Source organism: Corvus hawaiiensis, chromosome 2 (assembly GCF_020740725.1).
Source record: "Corvus hawaiiensis isolate bCorHaw1 chromosome 2, bCorHaw1.pri.cur, whole genome shotgun sequence".
Classification (NCBI taxonomy): Eukaryota; Metazoa; Chordata; class Aves; order Passeriformes; family Corvidae; genus Corvus; species Corvus hawaiiensis.
Window position 1 is genome coordinate 108734480 of NC_063214.1, and position 23121 is coordinate 108757600.

General features: G+C 36.9%; 1 protein-coding gene across 9 annotated transcripts in view; it reads left to right on the plus strand.

The window, feature by feature from the left end:
- The window catches only part of CNKSR2 (connector enhancer of kinase suppressor of Ras 2), a 209142-nt gene that overhangs the window by 132064 nt on the left and 53957 nt on the right, over positions 1 to 23121 (plus strand). For all 9 annotated transcript variants that reach the window (XM_048287674.1, XM_048287690.1, XM_048287658.1 and 6 more), the window contains 4 exons: positions 336 to 550; positions 18504 to 18552; positions 19418 to 19590; positions 21708 to 21781. In XM_048287674.1, the coding sequence (XP_048143631.1) occupies positions 336 to 550; positions 18504 to 18552; positions 19418 to 19590; positions 21708 to 21781 (511 nt within the window). The remainder of the gene's footprint in view (positions 1 to 335; positions 551 to 18503; positions 18553 to 19417; positions 19591 to 21707; positions 21782 to 23121) is intronic.

Here is a 23121-nt window from a genome sequence, read left to right on the forward strand (position 1 = left end):
TAAAAAAGTAACAAACCTCCAAAAGTTATCCTAAGTCCATCATTGCTCATTTTTTTTAAACTCCAAGGAAAAATTTATTGATGTGCAGCTTTTATATTTTGTTCCCTTTATTTAAAATATACCAGAAAACTGTAAGAATCCTGAATTTTCCCTACCAAAAGTTTGCTTTCTTATTATATCTGAACCAAAGAAGCAAATGGGTTTTGTTAGTGCAATAGTCCTGAAGAGTTAAAATTGACAGCAGATCTTAGCAAGAATATTGCGTATTTTGGAAGCAGGATTTACATGCAGGCAACAATTCACAATGATGTTTTGCATTACTTTTCTTTCAACAGAAAATTCATTGCTTCGCTATATGAGCAATGAGAAAATAGGTCAAGAAGACTACATGTTTCAAAGGAATAGCAAAAAGGATACTGGGAAAAAGTCCAAAAAGAAGGGAGACAAGAGTAGTAGTCCAAGTCATTACTCGCTGTTGCCTAGTTTACAAATGGAGTCATTGAGACAAGAAGTCATGGGCACACCTGGACCAGAAACTGCTTTGTACCATGTGAGTAAAAATAACATTAACAAAAGTCATTGCTCTGTGCTTGTGATAAGAGACAGTCTTGGATTTATAGTGGTGTTCAAACCTCTTTTGGACTGCTGCTGTTGTACTGATTTCTATTGTTCAGACAATAACTAGGTCTCAAAGAAATACTTCAGAATTCTTGATTTTGCTGTTAAGATGCGGGATGGACAGCAGCCTTTTACTTCCTTTATCTAGAACGTAGCAGTCTGGTATCTTTTGAAATGCAGTGTGGTATCTCTGCATTGACTTACTTGCTGCTGATGGAAAGGGAAGTACAGCAGTTTCCTGCGTGGCTAGAAACCTTCTTCCCAACGTCTCTGTCACTGCAATATGCTAAGCGTTGTCAGACAACCCCTTTACTGCAGGTACTTTGAAAGGCCTGCTAATGGCAGGAAAGCTTGTGGGAAGCGTTTGTTTTTCTTTTGAGGTAAGGCGAGCTCTAATGCACGTGACTGTTTTTAACATTCAGACCTCAGGAATGCAAGTATAAATGTAAAGGAAGGGGTTCTACTGTATAGGATGCAAAAAGAAAATTGCAGTAACTTGCTCATTTTTAAGTGTGTCCAAAAAATGGAGTTAGAAGATCACAGCATATTTTAGATGTGATAAGACATTCGCCCAATAGCACTTTCCATATATCAAGAGAATACTCATCTCTCAGTGACATTTCTTTCTCAGTATATGTTAAGTTCCTGACATTGTGCAGTGACAAAAGCTTTTATTTTAAGGTATCATCTTTTTTTTTCCTTTGGTTCCCTCTATCACATAATCCAAATTCTGTACAAAAATAAATGATGCACACAGGAACTGGAAGATTCTCAAAACTGGTATGGAAGTTAATGAGCAACAGCAAGCGTAGAATTGACAACAAGCATTTTTCATTTACTTTGGATATCCATCCACAAAACATTTGAACTGTTAACACCCCAAATTCCACCAGTATCAGCTAATCCTTCTTGTGCATCATTACCATTAAAGGATCTCTCTCTATAATGCCATTAAATTTTCAGCATCTGTTTGAAAGTTTAGTAGGAGCTTTTCCCTTTATAAAAATAAATAAAGGTTATTAATTCTTTAGAATACAAATCAGTATTGATCTGCTGACTGGCTATGGAGCAAAATGCGTGAAGTAAACAGAAAAAGGAAACTTGGACTATTGATTTGTCCCCGGGGAAATGGAAAGGAGCCCTTCACAAAGCATTTACAGCCCTTTGCAGCTGAGTATTGCTGATGCTGTCTCTGGAAGCTGGCTGCTATCATGCAGGACCAGAGTTTCTTTTTTGTAGTGATGACACCCAAGTATTTTGGTGCATACATCTTTGCCACATAGCAGAGCCAAAGGTTTTGAAATAAATTGGGCAGAACTTTTCTTAAAATCTCAAATAAATAGTGCAGTGAGCGGATAAAGAATGGGGGAGTACAGATAACACACAAGGAACTTGTATCTGTCCACAGTAAAATTTTATTAATCTACAGATAACAAATAAGACAACGAAAACACATACTTTATGCTCAAATTGTGTCGTAAAGATCACTAAAAGAGTGGCTTTCCTATTACAAAATATTTTTTTACAATCAGCAGCTATAGTTTTTCACAAAGATTTCAGATTATTTGTAAATGGAAGCCTCTGGATGCACATGAGTTGAGTGCAAAGGTTCTGCTCTGATAGTAGTGAAAGAGCTGGAGGGTTTTTTTGGGTTTGGTTTGTGGTTTTTTTAGAAGTCAATGTTTTCATTATGCTAGAATAGCAGGGAAAGAGAGAATACTGTGACTCTGTGCTGTGTATACCGCAAGCCAGTCGATTTTCCTAAAGAGCAGCTTCTACCAGGTGGCTTTAGCTGAATTTGAACCTGTAGTGCCTCAATTGTTTGTATAAGGTCCCAGTGCTAAAGAACACTCCACCAGGCTTGTTAAGTAGCTCCAATCCCTGATTGCTCTTGTTGTTAGAAGTATTCACCTATTAGCCTGTGTTTACGTGGCTTCTGTGTCCAACCATAGTTACAAATATACCATTATCCTCTGGATTTAAACATCTTTTGTTACCAAATTTATCCCCCAATATAGGATTTTACAGGTTATAATCAAATAATTTTGTAGACTTCTCTTGCTTTAAAGAGTTAGAATGAGCATCTTACGTTTTTCTTCAAAGATTGTTTTCACATCCTTTCCTCATTCTCATAATTCTTTCAAATCTTCAAATCTTCAATCCTAAAGTATCTTAAGCATCCTTCCTAAAGTATATATGCCAGCGCAGCACATAAATTTCTAGTAGCTGCATGGAAAGGTTGCATAACCTTTCCTGTTCTCTACTTCTCTATTTAAATGTTTAAAGGACTGGTTACTACTTTTAAGCATAGCTTGGAATGAAAGTATGTTTGTTACTTGGTTTTAGTTTTATTTTTTCTGTAATGATAGTGTTTCAAATCACTTACTTGCAAGATATTCCCAAGACTGATATTCCCAATCTAAAAGCTTCTATCTTGCATTCTTTGTTATTAAATACAATAACATTGTACATGGTTGGTCATGTTGTGACTTCTTGGGTATGCTTGCTAAATAATCCATGTCTCTGAAGCAACCCTAAGTGTGAAATATGTGAGGGTCAGGGTTCTGGACCCTCAAACTTGGCCCCCATGATTCCCAAGTCCATAACAAGGAGTATTGAAGCTCCAGGAATCTGGGATCTGCTGTGGCATTTCCTTGTTCTGAAATTATATTTTTTAATGTGCATATTCTGTGAAATAGAAAGCATGCACATTTAATTTCTTCTCTTTTTTTCCTCTATTTTCTTTTCCCTTTTACTGAATTCCCTGGAGTAGAAGCCGTGCTGCTCACTCAGCATTCAGGTTTTATGTCATTCGCTGGTCTTTGATTCTGTGTTACCTTTATTCAGTTATGTTTTCATTCTTTTTTGACTCCATTGATAGAAATGTTAAATAACTTTGGACTAAAAATGCATCCCACTAGTTAATGATGAATTCCCCTTACAATTCCAGGCCTCTTTCCTTTTGAATTTTTGCAGCCACTGATGTGAGCAGGTTGATTACCTTTTTACTGTGAAGGTTTTCTGCAGAAAAGCGGCTTTTACAATTGTGCTGACTTCAACTGCTTCTGCTGCTTTTATATATGGCTCTACAGAAAAGAAAAATCTTTGATCAAGAAACTAAACTGCTGAATTAAATTACCACTGCAGAAATGGTATTATTTTTTGTGCTGTAAACAAAGTGGATGATGTTAAAAAAATTACTATGGTAATGTAGAAGTGCCTGGTTGTTGTTTATCTGCTAAAAGCCATTCTGTAAAATGCCAGCAGGTTCAAATTGTTGTATTTTAAAGTGATCGCAAGAAGGTGGCAGTCTAGCATTTTTCTGACTGTCAGCATACTAAACTTGCATAAAATCACTGGTTTTCACAGTTTTATTTATATTGTTGACCTGCCATTGCAATCAAAAACTGTCTGGTCAAGGGTGCCTTTCAGTTGCAGCCTTGGAAAGTGAACAGGGTTTGCTTGTGTCCACTGGACATAACCAATGTGATAGCTGATACCATAGCAAAACAAAAACTAATTTGTGTTGTGTCTGTGAATTAAACATCTCTTGTACCCTCTTCTGGTGTTTCTGAATCCTCACATACAAATTTTCCTCACTACTTTGGTTTTTTTCCCATTCTAGAAATTCTTTCCAGCATTATGTTGATTTCAAGCCAAGTTGTTCTTGCATTCTATTTTTCATCCTCACTATTGTAAAAGAAAGCAACACAGAGTGTTACTGTTTTTATTAAACTGAGGCAAACTGTTTGAGCTGTTGCTAATCTGATGTGCAAGCAGGTGTTCAATGTGATCTATTTCTGTAGGTAGAAAACAGCACAGTTAAAATTGTCTTGAACTTTTGGGGCGCAAGAGATGAAAGCTCTGGTATATCGTGTTTCTCGAGTTCATTATGGTTTCTGTGTAGGAATTTTCTTGGTGTGCTGTGCTTTGTTTCTGTTGAAGGAAAATAATGTGGTTATTTAGGAGGGAGATAGAGTCATGGGTCAAAAGAAGTTCAATAGCAGGTTAATAATAATTTGCTCCTTACTGGATCAATACAACTTTCCCTTAGCCTAGAAGCAGCATTGCAATGTGAAGAAAAGGCTGTTGTATGTATTAGAAAGCAAGATTACTTTTTCTTGCATAACTCCCTACTATATACAACAGGCTGCAACCTACACAAATAAACTTACATTATTGACCTTGTTTCTTCTCCCTTTCTGTCTCCCATTATCCCTTTGCCTTTTCCAGTGTATGCTCACTTGTTCATGTGTTCTTAGCAATACATAGTGACTTGCTTGTTTTAGGAAAAGTGACAGAAAAATAACAGCTTCTCACTTTGATGTGATATCCAGTCTATTTTAAATTGTTTAATTAATTAGAGGAGTTTTCTTAGTTATTTTATTTGCATTTGAAAATAAGATAAGTTTAGTAGTAAAATGTGCCACTTCAAGTTCATACCTCTGAAACAGGTCGCTGAGTAATGGGTGGAGGAGATAAATCAAGGTTTTGTACCATTGGGATTTTGCTGAATTTACACGTGTAGATATGTACCCATGCACTATCTTTAATGTTCCAGTTTTACTTTTAATAAGGGAAAAATCAAATAAAAGCTATCAGCTGGAGTCCTTGTGCTGCAAATTGTATTAAGTTGGCACAACTTCGGCAGACGTCTTTTTTTCCTCTTCAGCATTGTATAACCATCCGTGTGGTTGAAGTGCAGCCTCGTGACTCTCAATCACATAATTAACAGCAATTCCTGCTGTAGTGAGCACCCATGGCGAGCCAGGGACTCTCCTTTCTACTCTGCCAGTGAGGCAGCAAGGACAAGGGCTTTGAGCAGGGTTACAATTGCAGCTGTCCCTCTCTCCAGCTCTCCCACGGTGTCTGTACCAGTTCAGCTCATTGGGTTTTCTCAGCAGAGCTGGTGGGGATGCCTCAGTCTGGCCAGGCAAGGGTCAGTTGGCTGCAACAGTGATCTTATTGACAATACTTTAAGTGAAGAAGATTTGTTTATGGATATATTGCAAAAACCTGTGTTTTGGCTAATAGTAAGCTAATAATATAAAATTGGAGAGGAGACAGTAAATTTTAGCCAAAATAACTTATACTTCAATTATGCTTATTTTGAGGTGTTTCTTGCCTCCTACAAGCCCCTCCAGAAAAAAGACAGAAAGATGCTGTTTAAAAGTTGAATTCAAAATGTATGTATTTGGGTGTTGTCAACAGAGAGAAGAATTTACCAAAACCTCATTATTTTGAAAACTTTAAAGTCCAACTCTACTTAAGTGGTTGATTTTCCCTTACTTCTGTTCCTCTGTGCAGAAAGGCTGAAAGGAAGTAAAAGTGAAAATACTTAAACTGCATAGTTTTGGGATGAAAATTCTGGAATCAAATATGCATGTTTTTATAAAACCCTTTAATCGTAGTACCCAATAACTAGCATTTTAAAAAGTGCAGAACATGTGCATATTAGTTTCCTAATAAACCTGTGCGCAAGCTACCCATCAATTTATTGCAAAAATCTTATTTTTAAAATGACATCTAAAATACATTACATACTGCAAAGTGATTTACCCAAAAAATCCAACCCTACCAAAACTATCCCACTGAAAAACTAGCAGTTTCCTATAATTGTAAATATCACAGTATTTAAAGAATTTCTGTTTGGTGAATTTTTTTGTTATCAATATTTGTAAATTAACAAAAAATTTTGTAGAGAAAAAATTAAAAATCAGTTGCACAGATTTTAAGTAGGTGTCTGAATTCTAGAATGTCATTGTACCATTACAACAGATGGAGTTGGTACATTTTCTTCTTAAAAATGTTTGGAGTCCAGCTATGGCAGTGTTTAAATAACAAGGCTCCCTTTTTCTTTTTCTCCTCCCTGTTTTCACAGTAGTCTATAGTTAGACATGTAATTGTTATTAGAATAAAAATATAGCAGTTGGTATCAAAGTCCAGTTTAACCTATGTGCATAGTGAAAAATATTTTCCAATAGTTTTTCCATAATTTTTGTTAATATTTGAATTACTGTTACTTCTTTGCTGTGGTCTTTCATCTCCATTTAAATATATATATATAAATAATACTGAAACTTGCAGATAGATTACAGACTTATATGCTTTAATCATCAGCAAAGGAAATTTTAAACTCTTTTTAAAAAATGTAATAATTATTTAATGTAGAAAAATTATAGTTGTGTTCCAGTTAAAAACCATTGGATTTTTATATTCCCAGGTAAGAAACTGCACTGGATTTAAAGTAACTATCCAGAAATTAAATAAACATAATGGACAGTTTTGGAAATAATTGGAAAAAAATTCAGTCTCTAATTACCACAGTAAGAAATTATTTTAAAAATCATTTCTTCACTGCTTTGTTGCAAGTTAGCCCTTTACAGTCTAAATATAATTGTGCACACTCTAGCTTCTACTGCAAAGGTAGGAAAACACAAACCTTAACTAAAAGTAGCACATATGCTGTTGAAATTTCACAAGGGAAAAACCTGTAATTTTTCATGATGTCTAGACTTCTCAAAAATAGCTGTCTCAGACTGGTCTCCAAGTAGGCTCCTGGGTGCCTCAGTAGAAAAGTCCAACACTGAGCTGCTGTGGTGCCTGAGTTTCTTCTCAAGTACTTGTATGTTTATGAAGGTCCCGCAGAGCTTGGCTGGTAAAAGCTGAGCACCCAGCTATCCCTCTCTGGAGGTGGCTGGAGCATTTAAGACACATCTTTCTCCTGTAGGTTATACTGGTCACATCTCACCTTAGTTTTTGTAGCCTTAGGGAGTTGTTTGGCCTCTTCTACAACTTCAACTCCTTGCCCCCTTTTCTATCAGTGAGCATGTAATAAGGAAATAAGGCTGTGATGGTAACTAGGTCCACATGTGTGAAATGGAAGAAACTCACTGCATTGCAGTGGAAACTGAGCTGGAGAGGCTTATGAAGTTATAGAATAATCTGATTTGGAGTTATTTTAAAAGTCTCAAAGTCTATTCAGAGGCAAAAGTGCTAGTAAAATGTTTCATATAACGCAATGCAGAGAAGAAAATGCAATTGTGCTGTGAAGGCATCACGAGCTTGTATTCATTTCTCATCAGCCTAATCTAGTATAGTTCAGGTATAGACAGCCCTTTGCTCTGGGAGACATTTAGAAAGAACAACACTTAAAAAATTAACTAAGGGAAAGTAGGACAAGGAAAAGAAACATAATGGGAAATTTTTACCTTTTGCTTTCATGAGTCTGAAACACCATCGTGTCCCACAGCCTCAATCATCCCACTGGCCGCAGGCAGCTTTTAATGCCTACACATTGGCGTGGGGTTTTTTTCAGTGGGATATTTGTGGGTTTATATATCAGATTCAGACAGGAGAGCAGCATGTCTCACATTCTCAAGTTGGAATAGTGGTTCCAGGATTTGGCCAGCTTATAAACACCCAGTAGAAACCATCTAAACAATACTGTATGTATCCTTTCATTTGAATGCAGCACTTCACAAATGAAACAGACAAAAAATAAGTAATTAAAATAGTATTCATATTGTTAAAATCTGAGTAGGAATTTATATCTAAGTCATAAGTGAACTGTGTATCGTATAAAACAAACAAAACAGTAAAACAGTTAACCAATAAGCAAAATATTCCTTTCTTGTGACAATTGGAAAATGATTGGCATATCCATAAAATTGTTGTGCTCAAAGGCAATTTTTGCTATTCCATCTATATCTTTCAAAATAAATCTTCTACATTTCTGAGAGAAAAAGATAGAGAGAAACAGCATATAAATTCCTTGCTAATGGAAGATGGCTTTGTATTATTTTTAGACTAGTGCAATCAGCATAGAGGAATAGAGGGGCCTCCTGGGTCTAGTCCTCTGCTATTACAGTTAATCTCTTTCACTTAATCCTATTCAGATCTGTATTAAACTCCACATTCAGACATGGCATGAATTGCTCTTACTAATGATGGGACCAGAAAAAGGTGATAAACTGGGTGAATGGATAGCCAGTTGTCATAATTCCAAGTAAAATGTTGGACAGCGGGGAAGGAAAGATGCCAGCAAGAGAAAGGCGTCTAATGAATTTGCTACAGAAAAAAAACCCCAGATGCCTCAGATACCAGCATAAACTGCATAGGATAGTAGGATAATTCAGTGTGGGAGCAGCTTCAGGAGGTTCTCTACTCTGGTCTTTGGCTCAAAGCAGGGCCAGCTCTGAGGTCAGACAAGGCTTCTCAGGGCTTTGCCCAGCTGGGTGTTGAAAACCTCCTGAGATGGAGGCTGAATGAACTCTCGGCCAACCTTTGGCACTACTCATCTCTCCTCATGGCAGAAAAGTTGGAGATGATATTTTGGCAATAGCTGAGAGGATAGCAACTTGCTCAGATTTAAGGCATAGTTTCTGTTGTTTCATTGCTGCTTAGCTAAAATCGTCTCGGGAATGTGCGTCAGTAATCTCACATCTGCTTTGCCAGTTCTAGACTCTCATTTCTTTGAACTCAAGACTGAAGACAGTAGATGTGCATGTGCAGCTTTTATATTTGATTTCTGTTTAAGCATATATTTTGTGAAACAGTAATACTTAGATTCCTCAGAGGGAGTGCTAAATTCTTTTAATTATATGGAATAATATCTGCATTGTTCTTGAGGTATATTATTCCTGCCACAGATTAGAGAATATTTTCACATCTGCATTGTTTCTCTTTGAAAGAAGTAGTTAATACCATTAATTTGCTCTTATTGGGGAAATGGATGCCCCAATGAAATTTATAGGTATTGAATATGGGAGAGTTTACATTTATTTCTATATACTCTCTGATCTTTACTAAAATACAGAGTTAATTATTGCAGGAAAGCAAAATCCTCTAGAGATGAGGTAAGATTGGCTTATGGTCCATCATGAAGCACAACTGGAGTCTTTTGTGGAAAATTTTTGTTTTAAACTTTCTCTATTACCTTCTTTTGCATTGTGACCATGAGGGGAAAAAAATGGCCTGCCATAATTTCTTTCCATGACAAAGCTGGGAAATTCTTTAAAAATGAGAGAGTAACTGTAAAGGTCATCTAGTCCAGCTCTGCCAGTCTAGATTTATTCCTCACTGCATAGAATATAATGGTCTGAAAGTGTAATTTAATATGGTCTGGAGCTGTAGATCTATACACTAATAAATCTCTCAGAAATTTCCTAATTTCCTTTCATATCCCCATTCTATATTTTTTTTTCTGTTATCTATTTCATAGAATCATTCCTGATTGTATCCTGCTTTTATTACCTGATAGAGGACCATTGCCTTTGTAGGTATTACCATTGTTTGTACATCAGTAAGCTATATTTCCTGTAGCTGGTACAGTCACAGTAGCACAGTTGAGATTTTATTTTTTATTAATGTAGAACAAGTGATTTCATCCCACAGTTATTCCCCTTTGATAAAGACGAGATTAAGTGCAGCACATTGTAGCAGAGTAGTTTGTGTCAGGAATCGCACAGAAAGGGCTCGGCATGAGTTACCACTGCGATATGGTGGGGAGTGTCACATCCAGGAGAGCTTTGATCTAGGGCCTGACTTCTCTGTTGGGTCCTCTCTGCTCTCCTTTCTGCACGAGGGAAAGGGAGGTACCAGGACTATGAAAGCATTCAACCGAGGACACCGGCTGGCATGTGTCATGAAATTCGGCATTCTAAAAAACTGGTACTGAGTGCTGGAAATGTTGTTTGAATTAATGGAGCACATATGCCTGTTTCAGAGTGCCGTTTTATCAAAATGCTTTGACAAACAGCTCCATTGTTTCTGAACAAGGGATTTTTTCCAAGTAGTGGTTTTGACTCCACAGGAGTCTCTGCCCCATTCCTCTACCCGACTTACACAGTGGTGGCCCCTCAAGCCTGTTGCTAACACACAATATGAGAGATTGTATGGTTCCACCTGGGAGGAAAATGGCTCTTTGCAGCACTGCAGCTCCTGAACTGAAGCTGTTTTATTAGGTGTTTCTGTTTTACTGGAGAGAAGTGCTTGTTGCTTAGCGCCTGATCCCTGAGTCAGCCAATCCATCTCTGCTACTGTGCTGTGTAGGAAAAAGCAACCTGGTATTTTTCATAAAGCAATAACTTCTTTTTGTCCACTTCTCAAGTATATCCCTTTGCTTTCAGATTAACCCAAGTAGATAGCATTTCCAACACTACAGAATTCTGACTTTAAAATGATGTGTAAAACTTCTTGTAAGCTGGTTTGTACCCATAAGGTCACCATAGCCAGCTCAGAATTAAAAAGACCTCTTGTTATCTTTCCCCACCTTCTGCAAAGGGCTGTTTCATCTTATGCTTAGAGGAAATTTTACTGAATTCCAGCAAGTAATGGGACTTTTATCCTGGAATTAACAGTTCTTTTTCTGCCTTAATTCATAAGGCCAGTGGAAGTGTTTGGTATGAATTTTAACAGAACGTACAATTCCTGATGTACAGAAGCTCTTGCCTTCTTTTCCCCATGAAAACTTCCCCTCTGTTGAAAGCCAGAAGGAGTTTTCTGTTTCTTTCACTAAGCATATGATGTCCAAGTGCTAACAGAGAATAACCTGCTAACAGAGAATAGTGTATCTTTCTTGAAGTAGAAATCTGTTTTCTCAGAGTGCCTACATCCTCTGCACTTTTCTTTGTCACATAATCAGACATAGCAATTTGAAAGAGATCATGCTGAAGGGCACAATCAGAAGTGTTGCTAACTCCTCCTGCAGAAGGAGGTGTATGTGCTCTTCACCATGAGCAAGCACCAAGGTGCTGTAAGGGGGCATGGGACCTTTATTTTTGGCTAATGATTTTTTCTCTACAAAGACCATGGGCTTGGTGCAAGGTGTTGTTAATGCCCTGGGAGGGATTACTGTTTTACAGCAGTTTGTTTTCTTCTGAGAAAATCCGGGATTGGCTCCATGCTGTGCCACAGACCACCTCTCTAATCCAATAATAGATGAAGAATAAGTTTCTTAAATCTGCTTGGATATTCTTATTGTTTTAATGTTTAGATAAGCATAAGAGGAAGATCTACCTTCCCTATGAAAACCACATAAATTTTCTAAGAAAACCAAGATTTTTCCTGGAAGAAATTGCGAAGTTTGATATCTGCTGGAGGGGCATAGAAACAGGGCACAAGTATCCACGAAGCTTCTCAAATGCTTTTGGGGTGACTTGTCTCAGACACACTCTGAAAGGACAAAAGGCAATGGACAAAAATGGAAATACAGGAAATTCCATATAAAAATAAGAAAAAAATACTTTTACTGTGAAGATTGTTCAGTGTTGCCCATGGAGTTAGTGGAGTTTCCATCTTGGCGATACTAAAAACCCAACTGGACACAGCCCTGAACAACCTTCTCTACTTGAGTCTGCTTTGAGCAACAAGGCTGGATAAGATGATCTCCAGGGGTGCCTTTCTGCCTCAGTTGTTTTGTGTTTTTTCTGACTGGTCTGTTCTCCTCAGTAAGTGGTTAAACTGGGAACTGCTGAAGGTTAAATACTGTTCTGTAACAGGTGGTAGTTTAGTTTCTTTTTTCCTTCTTAAATATGTGCACTTGAAACATACACAGTGATGGAGCAACTGATGCATCTAGAACTTTTGCCATTAAAGGATACATACAGTTTTTTAATCCTCCCTTTCTCTCCTAGATTACTTACTGTCAATAAAAAGTAGTGTGGGAGGTACCAAAATTACATGTTTTAAAGAGGATGTAGAGCAGAAGAATGATCTCAGAATAAATTATTCTAATGAACAGCACTTGTCTAGCTTAACTTTTTATCCTCATTTGCTTCAGGCAGCTATGACACTTCTGTAGTTCTTGTTATGGCAGTCGAAAAGACTGGGAGAATATGAAAACTCTCATTTAAAGTTAATGTTGTCCAGGAGTTTTACTGCTTTGGTATTTCAATTAAAGAGTCCTGTGGCTTAATGGCTTTCCCTAGTGGTGGAAAGCAGCACCACTGTATATTATTTTTCCAAATAGCCTGAAGATTTAAAAAATTATTTTATTTCTTCATTCATTATGCTAACAACTTTGCACAAAATATTTGCACTAGATTGCGCAACTGCTAAGTTGTATCCAGCTAATGTAACATTTGCCACAGAGCCCGCTCCAAATGACAAGAAAACATTTAGAAATGGGAGGATGAATAAGAATCCCTGAGCAGAAAAGCTGTTCTTGCTATCACATTTCAGACAACCATAGTTCTGCCCTTAGCTAGCCTATTCTTCTTGGATAAGCAGACATAGCAGCAGTTGTATGAAAGAACAGACATCTGATATTATCAGCCCTTGTAGACTATGTAATAAGGAGACCATCCTGCACAGCTCATACAGCTATTGCTTACCTCAGAGGCAGATAGGAAGTTGGCAGCTTCAAGATCTCAGGCTACCTATTTTTACAGTAAAAAACTCTTAAGGCACATACTGTTTCTTTTTCCTTGTGGTCATTAACAAAGCGCATGAATGAAATTCTGCTGCTGATTGGCAGGTTTCAAACTTTCTGATCTGACAGAGGTGTTCCCTCATCACATCTTTGTAACACAGTCATTGAAAACTTTATTTTCCACAAATATCCATGAAAATAATTAGTCCTGTCTGTTATTAGCTCTTAATGGAGACTAAACAAGATGGTAAACAAAAAAAGATATTGGCAAAGACCTCTGTCGCGAGTACCCTTAAGCTTGAGATGTTAATACTGACGTCGAGTGTGACATTGTGTATAAATAGGTTTGCATTTTCCCCCTTTTCACTCCTCATTTAGCTCTGAAACTTTGGATCTCAACACACCAAATGCAGAGAAATGTGTATGTGATATATCAAAACTGTGAAAATAGAACATTGCCAGTGTTCTCAAAGCATTGAGAACTATCTCTCAAAGTGAGAGATCAATCATATAATTGGCAGAACCAGCTTTCATTTTTTTCCCAGATACTGGCTTTTCCATCTGTAGCAGAAAGTTCCAGTAATCAGATGTGTTACAAGCTACCCTGCTGAAACTAGAGAAAGCTATCTTACAGTGACAGGGGGGAACTGCCTTACTGTAAATAGTTCCTTAGTATCATAACTTGCAGCTTGAGAAAAATTGGATTTGACCTGAGCTCTAAATAAAACTATAAAAATATACCTGCATTTTCCCTTCCAATCAGACTGAGCTCAAATTTGGGTAGAAGAATTGGGTATTACTTTTTCCATAACCTGGTTCTCTCTTTCAGCTTTTTTTAAATGAGTGAGTGAAAAATCTCTGAAGAAAAGTGGAGAAACAAAAAAGCCCTTTAATGAGAATTTTAGGAGCTGTCCAATTTAGTACTAATTGCCATGGCCAATCTAGACCTTCGGAGAATCTTCAGTTTTTGGTAGACCTACAAATTCTGTAACCATGAAGGAGTTTCTGTAACTATTAGAATATATCTATTTTTTGGACATGGATGTAATGTTCTGTTGGTCACACCTGGAATTTATATTAGATCTTAGAGAAGCGCTAAGGAACAGCCTGACATCAAATCTTTAGACATCTTCCTCAGCCGCTTGGCTGGGTTGTCAAAATAAGCAGTCTTCTCAAATTTATCGTTTCCATAAGCAGTCTATTTATTTTCTACTTTTATGTGAGCTATCAACTGAAACAGAAGTTTTCTAACTTTCATCGTAACAGTTTTATCAAACATTCTTCTCTTCTGATACCAGTTTAACTCCAATTTAATATTAGTATTGAAAGATCAATTTATTAAGTTTCTTATCTGGCATGAAACAAATAAAATAATTGGAAACTTAAATAATTTCATACTTTCATTTAAATACATTTTTCCAAATAGAGAGCTATGAAATCACTACTAAACAAGTTAAATACATTTTCAGGCTTCTGAACATTAACGACTAACTTTCAATCTCATTTCCCTTCTGAGCAGATACAGAGCGGGTGTAGTACTAACCAATAATACTTTATCCCAGGAAAGAAAGCTGGATAACTCTTAAGAATGAGACAAAAACATGATAGTCTCATTTCTTGAAAATGTTGTGTTACACATACAAAGATGCTGACGTGCAATTGTGTGCATGCAGATAGTATTGATTATACCACCTATATGGAATTAGTTTCGTGCTAAAGAGTAAATATGATTACAGGCCAGAGGTGATCTCTCTGGTTGGTGTGAGCCTTCACCTGTAAGTTTTTTACAGTGTAGCTGCGTTGCTGTGCTGTAATTCTAAAAGGCTTACTGTGGGGCAGATTACCCTTTACAGCTGTGCAGTCTTCTGCTGGCCTTTCAGAACTCTGTGAATCATTTTGAAGACTGTAAAATAAATACAACCCGCATAGCAAGTCTGGTAATGAGCAGTTGCATAAAGAGAGGAACTGTTATGGCTCTTCCCTTCACAATGAAATCTCCATTGGCTCATGGAATGTGCAGCTAAGACCTCAGAGAGGTAGGGCTAGAGGTACACTAGTTCCTCTGCAAGAAAAACCCAGCGGACAAAAAACCACAGACAAAAAAACCCTACAAAACCAAAACACCAAACCAGAAACATGGCAAAAATCCCTTTAATAAATGGTGTTTTATTCCTTTTAAAATACATGTCCTTTGAGGCTGCTAATAGGAAAGGCAGACCTTTACATACATGAAATGTTTCTTTGATGTTCTACTTAGACATGCATTTGTCAAAGGTCTTAGTCTAGGTATATTATTAAATGGAACAATTTCAAAGATCACTTATTACAGGAGAAAAGCATTGTGTCTAAAAAGCTCACTGAGTCTTAGTGTATTCAAAGGGGTTTTGATACATGTTAAACAACAAGTGACACCTTGCTTTTGGGTAATGGGAAGTTTTTCTAGTTGTGTTTCGAGTAACTGGAAAGCATGTAATTCAGAATACGATTAAACAGTTTCAAATATTGTTCTGGAGTGACAATTTCCACTTGTCTTCAGGTACTCATCTATTTAATATTTCAGTGTCAGTCTTGTTTCCATTTTACTCATTATTTTGAGTTACTAACAACTTTCTTTAATCTGGAATGCTGCTTTCTATTTTATTTCTTGCTTGCTCTCAGAATTAGTTGGAGATGGATTCTTGGAAACTGGGACAAGGTGTTTAGGAAAGCAATTGCTCAAAGCTCAAGATGTATCAGAATCAAAATGCAGGGAACATACATTGAATCTGGCTGTGTGGGTGAGTGCTAAACAGTATCTTACAGCAAGTTTGCATTAGCACAAATAAATTTCTTGCTTTGGTGTAAATCCATGTTTTTAGGGTTCATGGCATTAAGAAGTAGTATTTATATTATTTCCATATTTGCCACATCACAGAAATAAGCTGTAAAAGGGGAAACATGATGGTGGCCAGCATTAGGACAGGTCGTTTAAAGAAGCTGTGGAATCTACCTCTTTGGAGATAGTTGGATCTCGGTTAGAGATGACCCTGAAGAACAGGATCCAGTGTTGGCTTCAAAGCAAGCCTTGCTGTGATCAGGAGGAAGGACATGACCTCCTGACACCACTGAGAAAACAGCACTTAGCATTACCTTACAACTGGTAAGAGGCTGTGTTCAAGTCACTAAAACTAAAAAGCAACAGAAGAAGCATTTTTAGATTTCCTCCTCACTTGTTTGTCGTTGTTGTTGTTTTCTAATTACATATTTTATATTACATATACATTTTCTGCGTTAAGAAAAAAGCTGGTGCTGGATTTTAGCAAAGGGTCAACTTGAAGCCTGAAGTCCATGTAAAATAATCTAAAGTGTTAGTTAAAATCACTGCAGTTGAAATAGTTCCCAGGAACTTCACTCAGTTGTTGAATTTGCCCTTAATTGTGATTTAATTCAATGAGCTAATTCAGAATAATAACTGAATTCAATAAAAATTTCTATTTTACAGTATAACATAATGTATGGGAAAATGGTTAGACATCTAAATTATATGCTTTCTTCCTATTAAAAACTGATACCCCTTCATTACCCTTTCTTCCCAAAAACTGACTCAGAAGTCGAGAGGTGTGAACTCAGGTTTGCAGGTTCAATTTACAGACAAAACATCTAAAGAGAAGGCTTTTCATATTGTTCTCACCTGCTCTCAGAATCACTTGTGAGAAAATGGAGCAGAGATTTTCCTTTTCTGCTTTGACACTGTGAAAATAATAGTGCAGAAAAGTCAACCAGCAGAATGAAATTGTCTGAGTTGTGACATGAGAAGTGCTAAAGTTTTGGATTTGTAGGTGTCTATTTTTTCAGCCAGTTTGAATTAGGTAAAATTTTCAGAGGGATTTATTTACACTTCTGCTCAGCCACTCTGTTATTCCTGGGCCATTAAGGTCTCTTCTAGTCCTTTGCAGGTTGAAATATTTCATGTGATGTAAGTTGGGATGGTGTTGCTGTCTTGGTTTGTTGAGAGCTGGTGCTGATTTAATTGGTACCAGTAGGGGAAGAAAACGACGAGAGACAGGGAATGAAAATGAGTCGATCCTTTTTTCTTCCCAGTGGAGGCCTATTTTGACCCACTGAGGTGGCAATATAGTGGAGTAGCTTTAGTCAGATACAGTCTCCAAGGGATCAGCACATCTAGCAAGTCAGTTAAATTTTTTAATTACACCTAATTATTGTCTTGCTGGTAATTTTTCCCCATGGCATGTTAGTTTTTTCTGCTTGAGAATCTCTGAGCTGTGAGGCAGAAGATCCCTTCAAAGCTGAGTCTGCTGCACGTGAGCTCACAGGTCTGGGAAGCAGGGAGGAGAAAATTAGAACAGAGTCATTAAGGTTGGAAAAGAGCTCCAAGGTCGCAGAGTCCAACATTTGACCAAACAACATTGTGTCAACTAAGCCATAGCACTAAATGCCACGTGCAAAACCACAGCTGCTCTTTGAATTGAACCTGGTCTTGTAAACTAGGGTGAGGGATTGTCTCACCTATTAGGAACAGGATTTGGGATTGCAGAGCTGTCAGTGCTTTTGCTTAGATTTATTTTTACCAAGTGGCACAAAAGTATTGATTTCTGTATTGATTCATGGTAAGCTGAAATAGGAAGTTTTAATACTCAGACACTAATGTAGCCTTTTCTTAGTTTTAACACTAATACGTTTGTCTGCCTTTATAAAAAACTAAAATTCAAAACTAGTGAAATAATGGCTTTAAATTTTGTCTGATAAATAACAGAATAATTTTTTTAGTTCAATGGGGATTGTGCTTATCTGAGTCAAAGTTAGTTTTTCAACAGAAATGGCTATAAAATGTGTTAATATTTATTGCTATTATTAATAAGCTAAGATCTTAAATAAAGGAGTAACTTCCATCATGTCTCATTGCCGAGGCAATGGGTTAGTTTGTGGGAGTGGATCAACTGGAGGGAAATACTTCCACTTACAACATGGTGAAAAATAAAGTCAGAAAAATAAAGTTCAGACTTTTTATTTGGGAGACTTTTTCTCTGTTGCGATTTAGCAGAATTTACTGGTATGTTTCAAAATACTAGGCCTGGTTCTGAGAAAATTGTCTGATGGTCTAATGACCATTGTATATTTCACACCTGCATTAGGCAGTGTGTTATTTTGCATATTTACGTGTCTATGTCAAGAATACTTAGTGTATACGTTAGAAATACATGGGCTGTATCACAGTAACCAAAGCAAGACATTCCTTCTTTATTAACAGAACAAGAGGAGAGCGACCATTTTGGACAGAAACTACAGTTGCTTTGGCAAACTCATTGGTGGTCTGTTTTAAGATGTTTCACAGTGTACTTTTGCTTTACAACCTTATGAACAGGTGAACTAAAATCACCTTTTTTCTTAGGCCTAGAAGTCTCTTGGCTGGTGTTACCTGATGATGACTTCACAGTAACATTTTTTTAATTATAAAGATGTGGTTAAATATAAACATTGCATTTTCACTTCTTCCGTTTTGATTTTCTTGTAGACATTTCAGCAGTCTTCTCTACAGCAGAAAAGTAAAAAGAAGAACAAAGGTAAAAAATAAATTTGTTCTCATGTATTGGTTGGAAAAGAACTGTTGAGATTAATTTTATGGTATTGCAGTATGTGAGGAACTATAACTTGTTAGCTCCAATAATATGTTCTGCTCAGTTGATGATGTTGAGAATGTATTAGTCCATTACTGATGTCTCATAGTTTCCTAATGCTCCTCTACCTTCATGTATCTGCTTTTATCTTTTTTTTTGAATACTTAGACTCTAGCCTCTTTGGGGCCAGGGTTGGTTTTTCCAGCTGTGTTCAGGTAATGCCTCACTGCAGCACTTGCTCATTACCTACGCTCTCAGGTAATTTATATCATAGTAAATTTTCCTCCTTTGATTCAGAAGTACAAAGGCCTTAGGAACTGTTTAGTTTCAAAAGGAGCTGCAAAGAGAAGTTTGTAAATACCTGTGAAGTACTTAAATAGTTGTGTTTGGCAACCAAGTGGGACGTACATGAGTTTATATGTTGTGTGCTTTATTCTGATGTGAAATATTAATCTGTTGAAAATTACAAATAACCATTTTTCTTATTTTTAAATATCTTGCCTTTCTTTTCTCTGTAGTGTCTTCTCTTTCTGTGTAGCTTTTTTTTTTTTTTCTTGTGGTCTTATCCATAGAATATGAGCTCTGAGGTGCTGAACACGGTTTGGTTTGATTTGCTTTGGCTTTTAACTTACGGTGGCGTGCATAAGCTTTGTGGTCAAAATAGAATGCTTGTAATAACTTTTTCATGACAATTTGAGTCTGAAATTTTTAATTAATTTCCTTAAACAAATATATAGTGCTTTCTGAGTAGGTATCTTGTTGATTTACTGGAAAATCAAATGCTTTCACATCACCTCATTGTCATTTTCAGCTCCTATTCCTGGTAAAAGCAAAAGACGGATCTCATGTAAAGATCTTGGTCGAGGGGACTGTGAAGGCTGGCTTTGGAAAAAGAAAGATGCCAAGAGTTATTTCTCCCAAAAATGGAAAAAGTACTGGTTTGTCCTGAAGGACACATCTCTATATTGGTATATCAATGAAGAGGTAAACATCTGTACTCATGGTCTCAGCGAATGCTTTGTGTAGTGCTGTTGTCATGATTTAGTGGGAAAACAATGCTTTCAGTGCTTATATATGTTAGTAACTTTATTCACACAAATAATCACACTGAAATTAATATTAACTGCCTGACAAAATTACCATTAAGGTTTGAAGATATTTGTTCCTTCCAATTCACCTTTTACTACACGGAGAAATAACACAGTTTTCTGTGTCCTCATGACACCAGTTCAGAATAAATTTATCCTCGAACCCTTGAAAGCAAAAAGGTAGTTATTTAATCCTGTCATTCAAGCTTAGTCATGGGAGTGTAAACTTTAATGTTGTGCTGCCTGGTGTTCCTTGTTTATCTGTGCTAGGCAATTAAGGAAGATAGTTCTGTTTTCTCAGTTGTGTTCTCCTGTTGTTCCTTCTTTGTAGCTTTTGATACTATTTCAGTGCTCATATATGCTGAACTTAAAAGCATGGGAGCATCCCAGCTGAATTGTGTACAGCTTTGATTATGCAACACTTTCTGCATTGGTACACATTTGTTATATCAGCTTTAGCACCAAAGCTTTTTGCCAGTGTTAGGATACCTTAATTTTAAATCTTACTAGACTCATTAGTAAATATGCTGAGATAAAACCATTGTTAACATCTGCATGCACTCTGTCCTGGACTTGTTCTTTTAATCACAGCAAGCATTTGTACATAACCTTTCCAAAGCAATCCCCAACTTTTCCCTGTGTAAACAGGAAGCAAGTTGTTCCATGACAAGAGTTTTCAGAGCCTGTTTTCTCAGACTTATTCCATTTGTGCCTTGATCCCAGCTTCAGATCAGTAACCCTAACTCCCTCCTCTCCATTCCCCCTCCCTTGGCTACTACAATGTCTTCATCGGGGCAGTAATTGATGCCTCCAAGCGTAGTGAGTGGTCAACAGCTGGGTCCAAGGAACAGATGGAACTTCTGACTTGTGCCATACTTCCCCATGTGGAGGGCAGTGCTCTCAGCACCTCCATCTCCCACCCTGTCCCAAGTTTCCCTGAGATTTTCTGAGTTTGGTTATTTCTGAGACCTCAGCTCCCTCAGCACAGTGTCTGTCATCACCAGTAGACTGAAAGGCTGGTAAGGGGTGCCTCAGTGGCAGGTGGACAGACAGGCCAACATTGTTCTTGCCAAACTCTTGTTTCTCTAGGCAACCATTCAAAGAAGAAATAGCAAGATTATTCTAAAAAGTGTATTTTTGATTTTAAAATACCTGCTAATGCAGAACCTGTTACAACCCTGTACCTTCCACATAATGATTCCATCTCCAGTTTTATATGCTGATTTGTGCCTTTTGTTTATTTTTAAGAAGGCATATAATCATATGGACTACATATGTGGTATAAATAACCATTTGAATTCTTACAAAAAGATGTATTTTTGTGGAATTCCTTCACATACGTTTGTGTTTTTTGCAGCTTCATTTCTATGATCTGGTATTAATTTTGCATGCAAAGTTATGAGCAGTTAAATAACAAAGTCGGTGTTATTGATGTAATAGTAGCTTAATATAAATAATGCTTTCAAACTGTGAAAAGTCAAGGGAGATTGAGTAGCTGATAAAATAGACTATGTGTAAGTCTTTAGAGGAGAGGGGAGGAAGGTCCGAGTTACTCTGAGTGTTGTAGAGAGATGAAAGTAGATGAAGAGATATGCCTCTTAGCTGTGATACATAAAAATGATAAACAACACACACTGAAATTGCTTTTTTCTCTATTTTTTACAATAGGCTGCATTTCTCCTTACTAATTAGTCCATTTTCCCCAAAAATTAACTAATTATGGTAACTAATTGACAGAATACATTTGGCCATTTTGTATATTTTCAAATGTTGGTTCAGCTGTGAAATTGTTTCAGAAAACTGGGTATTTAAAATTGTATTTTATACCAAGGGATCTGTCTTGCTACTTTGGCAAAAGTCCCAGTGACTTCTGTGGGAGTTTTGCCAGAGCAGAGCAGACATTAGTATTCCTTACGTAAGAAGTAGGCAATGAAAATATTTGTAAGTTTTCAGCATGGTGGGGTTTTTTTTCTGACACTTTAGCTACAGTAATATCTGGAACTATCTTTGCAGGATGAAAAAGCAGAAGGATTCATCAGTCTACCTGAATTTAAAATTGACAGAGCCAGTGAATGCCGCAAGAAATAGTAAGCATGCTCAAAAGTAATGCAATGATACAATAAAAAAAGTGGAAAAAAGGGCAAGGTTTTCCCTTAAAACAGGGACATAATGGACATTGTTACTATTGTCATGAGGTTTTATCACAGAATAAGCTCATACAGAAAAAGAAAATTCATTTTTTGTGTTGTATGTGCTATCTTGCCCAAAGAAGGCTATTTTTTCATTTCATCATGAATCACAGTGCTTGACTAAACCAAAATGAATTATGAGCAAGAAGACTGCTTGGCTGCTTCTGTCTCTTTATTTTCCTAGTTTTCCTTTCTTCTTTTTTTTCCTTTCTGTTTGGGGTTATAATTTTTTTTATTTGTTTGTTGGGGTTGGAGAGTGTTTGTGTGCTTTATGCTCAATAGAGAGCTTTAAGCATAATACAGAGACCATCCAAATAAGAAAGTCCCCAAGTTCATGGCCAGGCGTCAGTGTTTAACATAACTCCAAATTAGTTAGCATCACCTCGAAGTTTGCTAGACATTATTTCAGTCCTGAGTCAGAGTAAAAAAAAAAAAAAGAATGGCAGTGATTTGTTGTATTTTTGTTACATGACCTAAAGGTCTCAAAGAACATTTCTTCTCACCTGTTTATGCTGCAATCCAAATTTGTGCCATTGCACAAATCCTTTTATTATTTAGATAAATTCAGGCATATGTAGCAATGTGACAGGTGTAGGCTCCCACAGAGATACTTTTAGAGTCATTATTGTTAAAAAATTTTTTGCCTTGCCTTCTAATGATTTGTATGGTTTTTTTAACAAGTCTGGAGTTGCTGAAATTTGCACAAAACATAATTTGCAAATGTGAAGTGGTATGATTTGTAGTACTTACAGTTCTACAGAAAGCACCGACCTTGTATCAGTTGATCTGACTCTCTCTTTAGGATGAACTCCACCCTTCAAGCTGGTCTCAAAGGGCAGACAATAGAAACTGCATTTTAAAAAATAAAGCATACGTTAGCTTGGGCCTATTGTCCTGTGTCCTTGGGCCACATGGTTAAAGTGCTTCATTTTTTCTTTTCTGTTGGGGCAGCAGCATAAAGTCAACTAATTTCTCAGAATTGCACCCTGCTTAAATTGTTTTGGTTTGATTTTACTTGATTTAGTGTCAACTGAATAGCTGCACATAAAATGTTGTTATTAAGATTCTTTGCTTGGGTGGCAGATAAAGGGAAAAAACCCTCTTAAGAATCCAGATGACAGATGCTGTAACAGTTTTAAGAAGTCCAGTTTTAGGTCTCAGTAACCTGATGATGTCTTTCTAAACTGAGCAGATGTCACTGTACATCTGCTTTGACTTGCATAACATTGTGTCATGCT